We start from the raw sequence: 18,011 nt of genomic DNA on the forward strand, positions 1-18,011 counted from the left end.
CAATGCTAAAACACGCTGTTGATACCACTTGTGCAGTTAGGATTCGTGCAACTATGCTGTCGCGTTCCGGCCAGCGGCAGACTGGCTAAGAACGCAATGAACGTCACGTATATTGTCAACGGAACTGTGCTACGCCTACATACGAAAGATATTTTTATTCGCATTGTAGGTGTCTTTGATAAAGTAAGTCAATTCATCGCTTAATTGAAGACTTCACTCTCTTATAGTTACGGCTCACCACTGCTGCATCACTTGCGCATATCTTTATCACTCTCGAATACCTGGCGTTTGACGTTACAGGAGCAGTAATCGCATTTCTTGGCATTATAACCGGGTGAACGAGTTGTGTTTGGCAACGCCATATTATCGTATACACACTGCAGGTACTACGTACGTAAGAATTAGGCTTGAATGACAACCTTAGTGTAGATTCGCGATGAACGTATTTGCCGAAATTTTACACTGTCGAGAGAGCAAGCACCAGGTACAAGAACAAGATACTTACATGAGCGCATACGTGGCTTATGAGAGCTGAACAGAAAAAGAAAGGAAGGAAAAAATAAACGAATACAAAAATACACTGCACAGTACAAGGACACCATGCAAGTGTAATTATCAGGGATATCTTACACCTTATTTCGGCTGGTTTACTAGTGCAGTGCAGCCATGAGCCATCACATTAATCAACCACAAAAAAAGAAAGAAAAAAAAAACAGAAAAGAAATGAAGATGAGTTGCTTCCATATGTGAAAGACACCAGTATTACATCTGGATCTGCATGCTGGTTTCAGGAGCCGATTTACTTCTTGAATCAATGCACATCTCCACAGATACTACTGTAATTTTACACGTAACACTGAATAGACCATAATTTTATTGAATACACAGAGATCATAAAACTATCTGACTCCCCCCATAATCCCTCGCAACAGGTAAACAAACACACTGCAAGATGGACAGAACACAGGTGTCAGTTCAGTTGTTCTGTGGTAAGTCTTAGGTGCAGAATCAGGTCATTCCCCACAAACCAGTGAAAGGGGTTGCAACACCACCATCCCACATGAACATAAAAGCTTCTTCGTACCAATGTGTGTTTTACAAACCAAGGTTGGAATAGAGCGTAGAGAATGGGCACCTTGAATAGCAAAACTCAAGCAGCTCTGACGTCACAGACCTCAGGGCTATCAGTGGAATTGGCTGTATTTCTGAGGTCCTTGACATTCGTGCGTTAGTCAGGCATCTGTTCGAGAGCTTTTATCTCACGAAGTATGACACATGAAAAAAAAAACAGATTGATCAGCATTATGGAGCGCAATGCATGATGCACCCATGATGTAACAAACCACGTCTATGAAAGCGTCCCAACCCCTTTGATTTTTCCCTGGCACTTCATGTAGTAAAAATGGCTAAGGAACATGGAGTACCATTTACTGTGTGCTCCAAAATCTTGTGTTTGTTTCCCCATCCCCTACGCTTCTACAGAAGCCACCGATTAATGGCGAATGAAATGCCAAAAACTAAAAATCCTAGGTATGCGACTGTTTGTACATGTTCGCCGAAGCCCTTCTGCTGTCGACTTGCATTTAATGCGTTGCAGAGTTGTTAGCGTTTACTCATTCGCTGTAACTCTTGCGGTGAGCCCCCCTTGTGTAGTCTCTTCCTTCTGTTCGGGGGCTCATGAACAGCTATCGTCCACAGAGATCGAGCAGAGCACCAGAAAGCCCCTGGACATAACCTGACATGAAAATTAGCATTATTAGAATTCCTAAAACAGGCAGAACAGGCTTGTGCAGTAAAGAAGCAATGCAATTCTCTGTTTCAGTAGTTTTCTCACACACATTCCTTTTGTGTAGATACAATATGTGGCACACAGATAAGGTGGAAGTGATACATGACCTACTTACCATGACATACTTTGATACATGACCGAGTAACAGCACTGAGACAAGGAAACTTTTAGTGCACACAATGGCGGGATGCCCTTCAGAAGGGGAAGTACACCCACTATCCCCTACAACACTTCGAATGTTCCAGTCCCTGTAAGTGAGGAATGCAGGACAGTTGCTTAGTAATCGCTGCTAGCTTGAAATACTGTAAATCACCTTCGTGGGGCCAAAGCAGCTTCCCAATGTCTTGATGTGCACATCTTGCATGGTGACTTTGATGCTCATGAATATGTGAAGCAACGTTATGATCCAAATATCCATGACATGCCAGAGTATCATGAGCCATTTTACCGGAAACAGGTTGCCATTATCATTGCTTGTCCATGTGTGCACACATGTACATGTTCACGATACTGTGGCACCATTATTGTAGCACCAGACGTTGCTTCACCAGTGCTGCTGTATGTACCTCTTTCCTGGGGCCTGAGAAAGGAGAAGCAGAAATTATAATGATACCTGTTAAGGCTAATATTGTTAGGAAAAGTGCAAAAAAGCATCTACATATTTAAGAGCTACAAAATGTGATCAACAGCAGCATAGCATGCCCCCAGCTATACCCCTTCTAATAGGAAATATGTTGTCAACCAATGGACAGCATACGTATGTGTTATGACTGTGTGCTACAAAGCAAATGTGGCCCTCTTGCAATGTGCCATGTGTCAAAACGATGATTCACAGGTAGATGAGCCTTTCTCATGACTTCACCTATTTCTGCTAATCTGTGACGAGCATGCTGATCGTCATCCCTTACTGGTCAAGGTACTCAGTTGCTGGAGTCAACTTCATTAGTATAGAAGGACAGAATGAAATTTCTGGCACGTAATAACTTTACATTACAACCTGAATACACGGCACTCACAGACACAGCCCGGCTTTTAAACAGGAACAACAATATGCTACCATGTATGCAGGATATGGTGTGGTTCCATGGTTGGGAAAAGGCTGAATGTGATCACACAGAAGTCCAGACAGACACAGAGTGTCTCAAAACAGGAACTCCTAAGTTGTTGCTGATTTCAGCTGCTGTGACTGTTTTGTCTTCCCTGTGCCCAAGCTCAGACTTCTCCAAACTCATGTAATTTCTCAACCAGCTTCTCTGAGAAACTGCGTAGTTTTACATACAACCGCGGATTATAGGGTTTAGCAGTCCCATATTTGTCGTTCACATGTTTACATTGTGTGCAAGCCATAGTGCAAGTTCGTGCGGACACTTACCTGCAACTTTGGTCCTTTGTTGCTATCCTCTCCTCTTTGTTGTCTTCGAACGAGGCAGGTGCCGCATCCCATTCCAGCGACTTTTACAGTCCAAATCGGCCGTCAAGTGAACGACCTCGTAACATTCTGATGCAAAATGCTTCGTGCACACACGACAGTTGCCTTGATAAGTTCAGAGCACTCAACTACTGGTTTCGTACCACTCAATCACGCACAATATCAACTGGGAACCTGGCACGAAACATGTTTCTTAGTAGCGTACCTGCTCGTACTGCGAGAAGCACGGCATTCTCACAATTCACTCACGCTGCATCTCTCACAAAGTGACAATTTAGATGAGGTTGTGTGTACTGACTAGCCGGAGTAAAAAGATAATCAAATTAAAACGCGGAGAAAGGTGCCCACACGTACACGACTCTCGATTTCGCTTTCAGCCTGACGAGATGTGATTGCTGGCGATTGCGAAACTGCGAGCCAGCAAACAAGCCAAGAGGAGCCAAAGCCAAAGCGAAAGCTGAGCGTGACGTCAGCTGTTCAAGCGGACGATCGGACGGCAAACCAAAAAACAGATTTCGCAGTAAATACAGGGTATTCGCCGAAACTATTTTGGAAGTACATTCAGTAGGCATCAACCTTTGTGCCTGCGAGTTTTTGTTGTAATCCGTGGCAGTGAGTTTCCTCCGGAGCTGACCTTTAAAGAACCCTCATGTGGGCAAAAGCAATCCACAGACCGACCGCTGTGGCGTCGCTCATGATCTCAGTTGTCTCGCGACGTAAACACCCAATTATTATTAACAGTTACTTCCCTCGCTGTTACTACCTGCGGTTACTAGCAAGTTAGTAAAAACTGCGACAAGCCGTTCCTACCAAAGGTCCTAACAGTTACTACCGTATCCACCGAAGGCGTAGTAACGGCACAAGTAGTAACAGTTACTTCCCTCGCTGTTACTACCTGTGGTTACTAGCAAGTTAGTAAAAACTGCGACAAGCCATTCCTACCTTAGAGGTTGTAATTTCTACAACCTTTTTTCTAAGAGTGTACGGTCAATAAATTGGGACTTGCTCCACTGCAATCTTTCCCGGAGTTCACAAGAGACACTGTCCGTGGATTTATGCCTTACATTTAATCTATCGCAGGTCGTTCCACATCCTACCCGAATAACTCATGCCACACACTAAACCCTTGACTTGGTTTTAACCTCCCATCCTGAGCACATCACTTCTTTGCATGTTACTGATGGTCTCAGTGACCACAAGGCAATTTTCTTCGATATCTCTTCAAGTCGTCCAAATGTTCGTAAATTCAACGATAAAACCATATACGACTACGCTCCAGCTAACTTCCAAGCCATCAACGAGGGTCTTGAAGCTCTGTATGAAAATTCCTTTCATGGCACCTCGCCTCACTCAATTGAGGATAACTGGTCCCTCTTTCTTGACAACATAAACTACCTTACCGAGTACCATGTTCCAAAAATAAGAGTGAAATCTTATGATCACAATCCTTCGTTCACGAAAAGTCTCAAAAATCTTGCTAACCAAGAAAAAGCGTTTATTCAGGAAGGCAAAGCGTCTTGGCGACGGCGTATCATGGGCTAAATTTCACTACTGTGAATGGGAATACAGGCGCTCGATCAAGGAAATGAAACATAAGTTCTTTACCACCGACCTCCCGTCTCTCTTGACGAATACACCAAAACAATTTTTAAAAATTTATCTCCGCCAAAATCCCACCTTATCAGTCTAAATGACACCAACGGCGATACTATCGCCGACAACGACTGCGCCAACGCTTTCGCTTCCTTCTTTTCATCCGTTTTCAACACCGATAACGGGTACACTCAAACTTCATTATCAGTAATCGCCTCCTCACCTGTAGTCCCCATTCATATCAGCACTCATGGCATTTGTAAAATCATTGTGTCACTTAAGCTCTCGTCAAGTGCTGGTCGGGACTCTATTAACCCCAAGGTTCCATACAACACAAGATCTATTTCCAGCAAGATTCTATGTTGCATAATTACTCAGTCACACTAAGATGCTGCCTTACCGCAGGACTGGAAGACGGCGAAGATTGTCCCCATTCACAAATCAAGCAGCTGCCACATCATTAATAACTACCGCCCCATTTCACTCACTTCTATAGCATGTAAAATTCTCGAACACATAATCTTCTCCAACGTAGTTAAGTACCTTGAAAAAAAAATGCTTCTTCTATCCCTTGCAGCACGGGTTTCGAAAGCTCTTTTCGTGTGAAACTCAAGTAGCCAGTTTTGTTCACGACATATTTCTCCACGCGGACAATAATCATCAGACTGACGCTGCTTTCTTATACTTTCGCAAGGCCTTCGATATGGTGCCGCACTCTAAGCTTCTATACAAACTCTATCTGCTTAACCTCGACCCGTATGTCGTCCGTTGGATAGCTCAATTTCTGACTAATCGTACGTTATTTGTTACTTGCAACAACCACCTATCCCCAAATGTACCTGTGCTTTCTGGTGTCCCTCAGGGTTCAGTCCTCGGCTCTCTCCTTATCCTTATCTATATAAATGACCTTCCTTCAGGCATATCTTCCACGATTCGTCTCTTTGCTGACGACTGTGTAGTATACAGGCAAATCCTCTCTCCTTCTGACCAACTAACTTTACAAAGCGACCTTTCACTAATACGGCGTTGGTGCAATGAGTGGCAAATGCCTCTGAACATTGCAAAGTGTCGCATTTTGTCGTTTTCTCGAAGACGGGTCTCCTGTCTTCCACCCTTCCCCTACACTCTAAGTGATACCACATTAACCCGAGCAGATTCTTACAGATATCTTGGAATCCACCTTTCCTCGAACCTAACTTGGAACGAGCACATCAACCACATAATAACTAACGCTTCTCGCTCCCTAGGCTTTGTTAGACGCACCCTCAGGTTGGCGCCCTCCATCTTAAAGGGACTCTGAAATGATTCTTTTTTCTCATTTTCATCAGAAAGAAAACCTTTTTTCGAGTCTAGAAACAAAAATTTACCTTCATCGCGCGCGGCGTATTCTCGGGAGCGAATTTAAACGGAGCGGCGAAGGGAGGACAGCTGGCGCCGCGCCGTGGCGAGCTGCCGAGCGGAGACACAGCGGGCAACTTGACGGTACCACGGCCGGCTCGGCTACACGTCATCGTGACGTGTGGCTGAGCCGGAGGATCCCGCCAGGAGCATGCGCCGTAGGATCCCGCGTATGCGTTCATCGGGAGTGGAAATCTCCATGACGGCAGCTTCCGCGCGATGGTCGCAGTTTATCGCAGTCGCATCCTGTGGTTTTCGTCAACATGCCGAGATGATGTTGGATAGTTGATTGCCCTAATTTACGTCAATACTCGCCTGGTATCCAATATCTCATGCTTCCCAGTGACGCCAGTACCTCTTGCAGCTCCGGTCAGCACATCGGCTGTTTCCAAGCTTCTCATATGAACTTCGACGTGGTCGTAGAGGTTCCGTAATCCTGCAACGTCGTGCACTGATTTAACAGTAGGTAAATTGCGGATCCGTTGAAGATGCAACTGCCGTATCTGTTTGATGTCTCCGAAAGGTTCTCGTAGAAGACGTATTGCATCTTCATAACATGAAGCTGTGGTAGGTAACCCTGCTATGGCTGATGCGGCAAGACCAGTCAGAGGAAGGCGCAGGTAATGAAACTTATCCGAGACGGACAGACCTGTGTTATCGTGAATGGTACCCTTTAACTGTTCCCAGAACGATGTCCATTGCCCGTAGTCCCCGTCAAAGGGGGTTATTTTAAGTACGGGCAGCTTGGGACCTTTAAACCTAAGTTCTGATCTCTGGCTCGTGACGTTCGTTGCTGTCGCGTCCTGTCCTAAAAGTCGCTGTCTGCTGCTTTCGCTTTGTACTTGCAGTCGGCTGTAGTGCGCTTGCAAGGTCGATATCATTCCGATAGCCTGATCTTCATATTCGGCGATTGCAAGGAACTCCGCTTCTGCTTCGGCTGCAGGTATGAACTCCTCATACTGAGCGTTGATTCGGTCAAGTTCTCCGTTGCTCTTTTCAAGTCGATCCTTGAGGGACTTGACCGCTTCCATTGTGAAATTTGGAGTAGCCAGAAGAGTAGTTGCATCTCGAATAATCTTGGTGTTCTGCGCTCTCCTGGATGCGCGCTTCGCCTTCAAATTCTCCATAGCTCTTTGTTCAACGGAAGGTGAAAGCCTGTCGCTGTAAAGACTTGAATCGATATGAAGAAATGATGACAGCTTCACTCCCCGATCCCGGGTTTCGGCACCAAAATGTGAAGAACAGAAGGACTCAAAGCGGGTCCAAGTATTCGCTTTAATCCGAACAAGTGAGCGTGCCCACGCTAGCTTAATTAAAAGAAGAAGCTAAAAGTCCATGCAGGTGAGCTGGCCACCAGCTCCTTTTTTTTCTCCACATACGAGTTTCAACATCCTCCCGCCGCGAAATATGGTGTTCATACTTCAAGATGGTAGAGATGCTGTGCGGGAGTTTTCGTTGTCTTGCCATCTTGGCGTTTAAGGAGGCACGATCTTACGTGACCATCCTGACCTTCGTAGGTTTCCATGATTCTGCCGATGTCCCATAGGTTCCGCGGCCTGTTGCTTTCAATCACAACTACGTCGCCAGGTAGTAGCCTCTTGGAGGACGTAGAATCAAAATGATGTGCTGACCGGTGCTGCAAGAGATACTGGCGTCTCCAGCGTCTCCAAAAGTGCTGCATCAACTTTTCTCTGTAGAGCATTTTACGCGTCAGTTGATCTTTCGTTGATTGGTTTTGGTCGTCGTACTGTGTTGCTGGCTGCGTCGGCAGGGCGATAACTCTCTTGCCCACGAGAAAGTGAGATGGACATAATACGTTTGAGTCGTCCGGACTGCAGCTAGCGTACGTGAGTGGCCTGGAGTTGACTACCGCCTCAACTTCGGTCATTACTGTTCTGAGTTCTTCAAAGCCGAGTGACGTTTTCCCCAGAACTTTACGAACAGCAGTCTTCACTGTCCGGACGAGTCTTTCCCACCAGCCCCCCCACCAGGGGGCTCCGGGCAAGATGTATCTCCAGGTGATGTTTTGATGTGTCAGGTAGTCATTCACCTGAAGATCCTTTGTCGTGTTCCAGAGTGCCCGCAGCTCCTTGTCCGCTCGCTTGAAGCTGCGGGCGTTATCCGAATAGATAGTCGTCGGTACACCTCTTCTTGCCACGAACCTCCTTAAGCTCATGAGAAATGCTTCAGCTGTAGTAGATGATGTGAGCTCAAGGTGTACAGCCCTCGTTAATGCGCAGGTAAAGAGGACGATGTAGTACTTCTTGGTGCTCTGTCTTCCATACAGAGGACCCGCAAAGACGTCGCAACTCGACGTCAGTGTCGTTGAAACCATTGGCATTTGGCCACTCAGAAGGATCATCCTTCAGCCATTTTGGACCGTGCCAACAAAGATCCTCCTCCACCAAGCGATGTGCCGAGATACCTCTGGTTATCAAATCTGCGGGATTGTCTTCCCCGACACAATGCTTCCACATATCAGGATCGCTTAATGTGCGTAGTTCTGAAACTCGATGGGCTACGAAAGGATTCCAACGGGACGGGTGGTGACGGATCCAAGCGAGCACAATTGTCGAATCCGTCCAGTAATGGCATTCAACTGCGCAGTCCTCTAAGGCTGTTCGAACATAGTTGACGAGCCTTGCAGCCACGAGCGCTCCCATCAACTCCAGCCTGGGAAGTGTGAGTTCTTTCAGAGGGGCAACCCTGGACTTGGACACCAGTAGATTAACATCTGAATGTGGCTCTTGCGCGCAAGCGTACACGACTGCTCCGTACGCATGCATGCTGGCGTCTGAAAAAGCATAAAGAGTCACGTGTCTGGCTCCGTTCGAAGAGTATATCCCAACGTGTCGACACACGCTGACGAGACGCAGAGTGGGCAATTCTGTGCACCACGCCTTCCATTCCAACTGAGCTTGGTCTGGAAGTTTGGCATCCCAATCCACTCCATCGATCCAGAGTTGCTGAAATAGTCTCTTCACGCGTATTGTAAACGGGCTCATGAATCCCAAGGGGTCAAAGACCCTAGAAGAGGCTTGTAAGACGAACCTTTTTGTGTCGCCTGTCTCCAGGAGGAAGGTAAACAAAGACTTCGAGGACACTTGCAGCAAGTCCCGTGCCTTATCCCACGACACTCCCAGAATCTTTTGTGGACTCAAGATCTCTGATACCGATGATGTTGCCTCGCAGGATATCCCACCATCAAACATGACTTGTAAGTTCACGCTGTTGCTCGTCCATTTACGAAGGTTCATTCCAGCGGCTTTCATTACAGTCAAACTCTTTTATAGCGAACACCTTTTTAACGAAAATACCACTACAGCAAATTTTTTTGCGGTCCCGCTGGAGCCCTATAGGTTCAATAATGGACATCCTTTTTAACGAAAATACCTTTACTGCGAATTTTTTTGCTGTCCCCTGAGTTTCGTTGTAAAGGAGTTTGACTGTATACAGATAAAATGGTTAAAAATGGTTTTCGTCATGACTGTATAAGCATTGCGTCTTCGTACAGTTTCCTTGCTTCTTCTTCCGAATCGACTCCAGTGACCAAATCATCGACATAAAAGGACTTCCGTAGCTTTTCGGCTGTTGCCTTTAGATTCCCGTCGATGCCATTGAGATGATGTTGAATGGTTGCTGACAGAAGGAACGGACTGGACGTCGCTCCAAAGGGTACTCTTGTCATGCGTAGTGTTTGGAGCCCTTCTGAGTCACCCACGTATGTCCCACAGTCCGGTTGTTGTTCAAACCAAATGTAACGGAATACATCCCTATCCTTTTCACGAACTTGAACCTGAAGAAAGGCCTTTTCAATGTCAGCCGTAAGCGCAATCTTGAAACTCCTGAATCGGATTAACAGCTGTAGTATATCAGGGTTCAAGTTCACGCCTTTGTCCAAGCACTCATTCAACGACGGACACTGGGGGGCGTGAGATGAGGCATCAAAGACGACCCTAACTTTTGTCGTAGCGCGGTCTTCTCGGATGACTGCGGAGTGTGGCATGTAGTAGACCGGGCCCTTGCTTTCGGCATCAGTATCGACGACCTCTGCGTGGCCGAGGTTGAAGTATTCTCTTATAACGCCGTCGTACCGAAGAAGCAATCCTTCCGTCCGCTTCAAGCGCGCAACAAGCTTCTTAAGGCGAGTCAGAGCAACTTTATAGTTGTCTTCAAGGAAACCAACCGGATCACGTTTCCACGGTAGGGTTACGTCGTACCTTTGTCCATCTTTTTTTATGGTTTGCGAAAGGTGTTCAAACACTGGGTGGTCTGAAGTTGCCTTGCCGGTCGTCAGACCCATGGTTTCTATGTCCCAGAACGCACGAAGAGTTGGTTCCCATGTTCTGCTGTCGTCGGTAGAGCCAACAACTTCCACCGAAGAATGAGCACGAAGAACACAGGCAACTGTTGACAGGTGACTCTGGGCGTGCCCTTGAAACTCGATCTGTGAGGAGAGTGGTGTAGGCCCTTGGATGGTCCAGCCTAATATAGAGTTCAAAGCCACAAGCCGCTCAGATCCACTCTTCCTCAAGATTTCACCGGTAAGAATGGCCCACATGTGATCAGAGCCGATCAAAATACTAACGCCTTCGCACGACATGTCTCCTGGAAAGCAGAGCTCATCTGCAAGGTCCTTGCCTTGTTCTTTGAGCTCGTTGACGAACTGCAGATCAAAAGACGCCGATCGGATATCATGGCAGATCACAGGAATGACGACTGCTTGAATCTCCCGCTCTTGCATGTCATACTGAGATCGTAGTCTCAAACTTGCGATCTTCCTCCTTTGAGGCGACGTAGCCTTGTTAGAGCCGAAGGTCGTAATACTAAGGGTTATTTCATCGACTATCGTAAACGTAAGATGCTCGCCAAAGCCTCGGATACGAAGGTGCGATCGCTCCCACCGTCGATTACTCCCCTGACGTACGTACATCTTCGCGGGGTGACAGCCCAAGCTCTGAACGTCTGCAGGAGGACTTCAGCATTTTCTCGTGAAGCGGTAGGCCGGGCCCTTTCACAAGGTGTCGACTGTGCTGCAAGATTTGTACTCTCTCCAGCGTGCTTGGGTACACTCTCTTTTCTGCACACGGCAAGTGCATGCTTTCCTTGACATCTAGAACAGAAAATTCGTACTTTGCAATCCTTGGCCCTGTGACCCTTTAACGTACAACGGAAGCAGCGAAAGTCCTTTGATAATAAGGCTGACTTTCTATCCCAGAGCATGGGAGATGTACAGGTCTGAGTCTTATGAGCCTGCTTGCAGAACTAACATTCCTCTCTTGTAGCAGACGATGAGTGAAGAGCAGACGCAGATGGCACAACTGACGAGACTGAAGACACACTGAGAGAGGACTGAGACAACTGAAACTGACGAGACGGACAGCTTTTGATGCCACGAAGCAATCGGACCGCCGGAGTGGAAAGACGATGTGGTGCCATCGACTGCTCGTGTTTTTAGCGGACATTTGCATGATCGAATTTACGAAGGGTACGCTGAATCTCTTCAACGTACTGGATAACGAGCTCAGTGTCGTCTCAGGTGTCGTCAAGGTGTAGCAACCTGTCCACACCGGGGAAAGAATATCCACCTAAACGGCGCAAAGGTGTGAGTATTTTTCGTTATTGGGGCTAACAAAGGTCTCTTAGTCCGTGTGGTTCAAATGCTATCGTAGATTTCAGGATTGCGTGAATGGGTTTATTCTCATCTGCGTGACTCTGAACCTTGCCGCCGCTTACGGCACAGAGAGAGTAAAAAAAGAAAATAGAAGTTACCGAATCTAGTCCCTAAACTCAGGTGGTGCACTGTTGATAAAAGTATACACTTCGTTTAGCATGATCTTAGAAATCATACTTCAACAGAATATTTATGTAATATGTTGAACATACGTGTCCGTTCTTTTCTCTTCACTCATCGGCTTTCATGTTTACAGGTGACCTCCTCAGCGGAGCCCGAAACCCCTTAGGTGAGACAGCATGATCATTGTAACCCACTATTCCGAGCAGACAATTGCCTGTGCACCCGCTTTCCAGATTCCTCTTTAATACAGTGTCTTGCCTACCATTCGGGCTCTGTATATTGTTCACAAGTTTCTTTTACCTTTTTTGTCGTTTGATTTACAGTTTGCTTTATCATGTGCACAAATATGATATTGAGGGGGACATCTTCTTGATGAAAGATGTCTTTCATGTTCTTTCATGACATTTTCTTGTTTACACACTTTATCTTATAATCATTGCTCAGTTAGATTACATCATTTGCATTCACCGGAACTGGCCCATGTGTATGGCAGCTGAAGTCTTTCACCAGGGTAACATGCCAGGACAACTCCAGCAAGCGCTCTGCAGGTCACCTGTAAATTAAAGGAACCTAGCTTTGATGCACTTTGTCCTCATGAGATTTTGTTCCTGCTACAACTCTGCGCTTTGTTTCACATTACCAAAAAATAACCCTACCAACCATTATCATACCGGTGTACTGCAGTGTTCAACCAGTTCAACTTGCTCTGGGCATCCTGCAAGGCCGTGCAGCTACTTCAGCCCTTATTTGCTGGTAACACTGGTGTCAATACAGTTGTTAGATGAGGTGTGACACTGTAAAATAGAACATATCCTCTATTCTATTAAAAATAAAAATTATGCATGTATATCATATAATTAGAGCCTGAAGTTTTCGGGAAATATTTTTTTCTAAATTCGGGGGGTAAAAATCGGGTAAATAAACATGTGCACTAAATTCATGCGAATTCGGGTGAAAAAACTTCCATTACGCTAAAATCGGGGAGAAATCGGGCTCAGTTATTCAAACTAATTGTAGCGTTTGGTACAAACGGTGATGTAACTGCATTTTTCTGCCAAACAAGTAAGTTGGTGCATTCCTACAAACATCCGAGAGAGGGCAATTTGCCTGGTAAAAATCGGGTTTCACCCCAAAAAGGCAACCTTCAATTCGGGGAAGAATCGGGTAAAACCTTACAACTTCAGGCTCTATATATAATGTGTATATGTAGATGTTAGGTCTTAGTTATTGTACTATTTGAGCTAAATGTCGACATTTAAGCTGTTTGAGCCTGATGCCCTCGTCCTTGACGCACATACAAGTGTGCCCACACCCTCGGAGGAGCCTGCATAGCGAGGACTCTGTCCCAGTGGCAAATGGAACAGTTCTTTCACAAAGAAAGCAGATTTCCGCCAGACGACCAACAAGCAGTTTACTTAATAGTACCAATTACTTGTCGTTTTTCTAATTGCAAAATATTGGGCATGCTACGTCAGTACTAGGTTTTTTTTGCTTCTTTCCAGTTACCTCAACTGATGACTTCAAGATTACGTAACACAATAATATAAGAGGGCATGAAGCAGGCGAACTGGTGTCGTGAGATTGTGTCCCCCAGTCTTAGGGATGTATTACACAGTATTGGAAACCTGGTTGAACAATAAATTTGTTAAACGACAAACACTTATCAGATGTGCAGTGACGATGTGCAGAATACTCTTACACAATACGCTACAGCTGAGTTTTGTAGGCATGGTGGTTGGCAATGCTAAATGTTGAGATTTACGACGTGCTCAACATTGAATACGGAATACGTGACGTGCTCATAAATAAATTCTTGCATGAAACATAATCTTAGGCGAACAAGAAGTCCTTCGACGGAAGGAAATACAGCCATCTGTAGAACAATAAATGAATAGTAAACCAAAATCGCCTGAAGGCGCGAAACTGCTTTGAATAATAACAGTAATGATGACGAAGAACACGAGTTGAAACAAAGTAAAACAAAACATTGGACCACCCAGTCTTTTACGATGTAGCGGCACCGCTACCGTCATCAGCTCATCGTCACCTGCCCAGATCATCTCGTGCCGCGACCGTTCCGCTGGCCAAACAATAAAGCGGTCCAGACGTAGCCTCTGGCCAGAACGGACCTACCTTGTTGTCTCGTCATATTGGTGACCCGGCTTTCCTGCACGGAACCACCATCTACTCGAAGCTTGACTTGGTACGAGCCTACCATCAGATTCCAGTTGCCGAAGAGGACATTCCGAAGACGGGTGTAGTTCCGTAGACGGGCTTATGCCTTTTTCTAATTAGCCGGAGTGTTCAGAAGATAAATAATGCACTGAAGTGAGAGAAGACCATATAGCGAATGTAAAAAAACAAGAATTACAAGAATTTGTGGTCTAGAAGTTATGTTATATGCATTTGAACAACCCCATCTGACGCACTTTTAGCGCTGGAGAAACACGGGAGTGCTAAGCCTAATGGATTCGAAACTTGTCATCTTGCGAAAGGTAAGGGGCTAAAGCACCTCACTTTAGTGAGGTTGGGTTAAGTTAGGTTCTACAGATTGGGGGGGTCTGGGGGGGCGCCCCCCCCCCCCAGGCACGCACTAGGCGGTGCGGGCGTCGAGACTGTGCCTTGGGCATGGCCTCGGGTTAGGTCAGAAAGTCCTCATGCAAGATGGCGGATTTTCTCGAAGAAACGAGCGATAAAATTTAATTTTTGTATGTTTAGTACGTTATACGACGTTGCTTTTTGTTTCATTTCATCCGTAATTTTCTCATCTTTCTAGTAAAATCATCCGTTATTTGATGTCTACTTCCGTTTGTTTAAAAAAGCCATAAGCCCGGCTACGGAACTACATCCCCGAAGACAGCCATTACTACACCTTTTGGCTTGTTCGAGTTCCTTCGTATGCCCTTTGGCCTCCGCAACGCCGCCCAGTCGTTTCAACGCTTCATTGACGCCGTCACACGTGGCCTCTCATTTACATTCGCGTATATCGACGATATTCTTGTTGCGAGTTCCTCCTACGAAGAACACCTCGACCATCTCCGGCAGCTTTTCGCCCGCTTTTCCGACCACGGCATTATTATCAACGCCCTCAAGAGCGAATTCGGGGTCAGCTCTCTGGAGTTTCTGGGGCATAAGATCTCTCCAGAAGGCATAACTCCCCTCCCGAGCAAAGTCCACGCCATCTCCGACTACCCGCGTCCAACATCTGTCAACGCACTCCGACGGTTTTTAGGACTCACGAATTTCTACCGCCGATTCGTCCCTCATTGTGCAGAGATTCTCCGCCCTCTCGAAGCACTCCTTACCGCTCCTGCCAAGTCCTCCCGTCCTCTTGTCTGGCCCCCTGACGCCGAGGCGGCCTTCGGTCGCGTCAAGCAAGCTCTTGCGTCTGCCACGCTCCTATTCCATCCGCGACCCGATGCGGCTACATCTCTCATGGTGGATGCCTCCGATACAGCGGTCGGTGCAGTTCTGCAGCAAGAGACGACGAATACCTCAAGCCCTTCCCAGCCCATCGGCTTCTTCTCTCACAAATTACGTCCTCCCGAAACCCGATACAGCACCTTTGGCAGAGAGCTGTTGGCGATTTACCTAAGTGTGAGGCACTTCCGCCACTTTCTGGAGGGCCGGCAATTCGTCATCTACACAGACCACAAACCACTAATCTACGCCTTCCATTCCGCCGGTCAACGTTACTCGACTAGGGAACAACGCCATCTTGCCTTCGTCTCTGAGTTTTCAACCGACGTCCGTCATGTCCCTGGCAAGCAGAACCCAGTAGCGGACGCTCTGAGCCGTGCCGCGATCACTGCTCTCTCGGCATCAACTACGCCCCTCTCACTCGAAACCATAGCAGACCTGCAGTCCGGCGGTGACGAGCTCCTGTCCCTGCGCGACTCTAACCCCACCAGCTTGACGCTACAAGACATTACGTTTCCCGGCATCCCGTGCGCCGTTTGCTGCGACGTCTCGTCCGGCCAGCCCCGTCCCTTCCTGCCAGTTGCCGCTAGGCGTCACGTTTTTGACCAGCTCCACGGCATGGCGCATCCTGGCATACGAGCGTCCCAGAAGTTGCTGTCGTCCCGATACGTATGGCCACGAATGCGTTCCGACATTAAGCGCTGGGTACGGTCATGCATCTCCTGCCAGAAATCCAAAATCCTGCGTCACACCCGCACTCCATCGTCGCGATTCCCGCTGCCGGACTCTCGCTTCAGCCACGTTCACCTAGATTTGGTCGGACTTCTCCCTCCCGTACAAGGCTTCCGGTATCTCTTGACGGTCGTTGACCGCTTTACCCGTTGGCCGGAGGCCACTCCCATACCCGACATTACCGCTTCAACCGTGGCCTCTGCCTTCCTCAATTCATGGGTGGCCCGCTTCGGAGTTCCGGCAACCATCACAACTGACCAGGGACGCCAGTTTGAGTCCCGCTTATTCGCCCACCTCACTTGCCTCTTTGGCTCGCATCGGACCCGAACTACCGCCTACCACCCGCAGGCCAATGGTATGGTTGAGCGGCTCCATCGTGACCTCAAGGCGGCGCTCAAGGCTGTTTCTCCCACGCCTTGGGTAGAAGCACTTCCCATCGTCCTCCTTTCTCTGCGGGCTACTGTCAGGCAAGACATCGAATGCGCACCGGCAGAGCTGGTGTATGGGACGACACTCCGCCTTCCTGGTGACCTCTTCTCATCGGCCTCTACTGCCGCGACACCCGATTTCGCATCCTACGCCGATCGCCTGCGTGCCACCATGCAAGACCTGCGTCCGACGCCACCCCGACCTCCGTCCGCTCGGCTTGCCTATCGACACCCGGACCTGGAAACCAGCTCCCATGTTTTTGTCCGCCACGACGGCTCTCGTTCGTCCCTGCAGCACCCTTACGACGGCCCATACCGAGTCATCCACCGCTCGTCCAAACACTTCACCGTGGACGTCGCCGGCCGCCACCAGGTGGTCTCCGCGGACCGCGTCAAGCCCGCCTTCATCGAAGATGTTTCTGTTTCCGCCGCCCAACCTTTTCACCACTCCCGCCTGGGCCCACGCGTCCACTGGGCCTCTCCTCTCCGCACCCTTCACTTCTACAACCGTTCAACCGGGGCCTGTGGTGTTTAACCACAACCGCTACGCTAGGGGGGGGGGACCCTGTAGCGGCACCGCTACCGTCATCAGCTCATCGTCACCTGCCCAGATCATCTCGTGCCGCGACCGTTCCGCTGGCCAAACAATAAAGCGGTCCAGACGTAGCCTCTGGCCAGAACGGACCTACCTTGTTGTCTCGTCAACGATAATTTGTGCAAACAAATCGAGCAACAAAGGAGGCATCTTCCAAATATCACAGTCGCACTTCACAACGCACTTCCTTTGTCAGATTGCCAACACGTAAACATAACAAGCAACCACAAGACACTTTCCATTGGTGACGGCGATACAACCAATACACGTTGCGGTGTATCGCTAGAGGCCCACGTAACTCGTCAGCAAAACACTCAAAGCCACGGGGGTACTTGAGTTCCTTGTTGTGAACGGCCGCAGAGCAGAGGACGAATACATTCGATGAAAAAGTACAGCTCACATGTCATACTTGCCAGCTCAACTGTAGCAAACGATTCACACGCAAAAAGTTGTTCATTACAGCGTGCTATCCGAACGCCTCCAACCAAGAAAACGAAATGCTCCAACTTAAACCTTCAACCCTCAGACACGACCCGAGACCTTGTGACCTTCTATGTGCGACTGGACGGCGCCAGCCACAGCGCGCTCGCAGCATTACTTGACATTGCGCAACACCGGTGAGTAACGGGTAACAGAACGGGGGCGCGAAGCTGTAGTAGAAATGTATTGTAGCTGAAAACTCACGTGACCTCCGGAGGTGGACCAATGACTGAGGACTAGCCACCCTATTTTTTTTCTTTTTTGATTATGTCGCGAATGACGTAAATGACGTGTCATCCGTTTCTCTCTCACTACTTTCCTCCTCTCTGCTCTGCTTCGCGTCTTGCTTT

General features: G+C 47.8%; 2 protein-coding genes across 2 annotated transcripts; both read right to left on the reverse strand.

Moving 5' to 3' along the window:
- Positions 1-6,508: 6,508 nt before the first annotated feature.
- Positions 6,509-7,336, reverse strand: LOC135384437 (uncharacterized). Its single transcript, XM_064613639.1, has one exon. The coding sequence runs from the start codon at positions 7,334-7,336 to the stop codon at positions 6,509-6,511; it is 828 nt and encodes a 275-aa protein (XP_064469709.1).
- Positions 7,337-8,419: 1,083 nt separating this feature from the next.
- On the reverse strand, positions 8,420-9,481 carry LOC135384438 (uncharacterized). Its single transcript, XM_064613640.1, has one exon. The coding sequence runs from the start codon at positions 9,479-9,481 to the stop codon at positions 8,420-8,422; it is 1,062 nt and encodes a 353-aa protein (XP_064469710.1).
- Between the last annotated feature and the right edge of the window lie 8,530 nt (positions 9,482-18,011).

The sequence above is a fragment of the Ornithodoros turicata genome, chromosome 2 (genome assembly GCF_037126465.1).
Source record: "Ornithodoros turicata isolate Travis chromosome 2, ASM3712646v1, whole genome shotgun sequence".
In the NCBI taxonomy this organism is placed as follows: Eukaryota; Metazoa; Arthropoda; class Arachnida; order Ixodida; family Argasidae; genus Ornithodoros; species Ornithodoros turicata.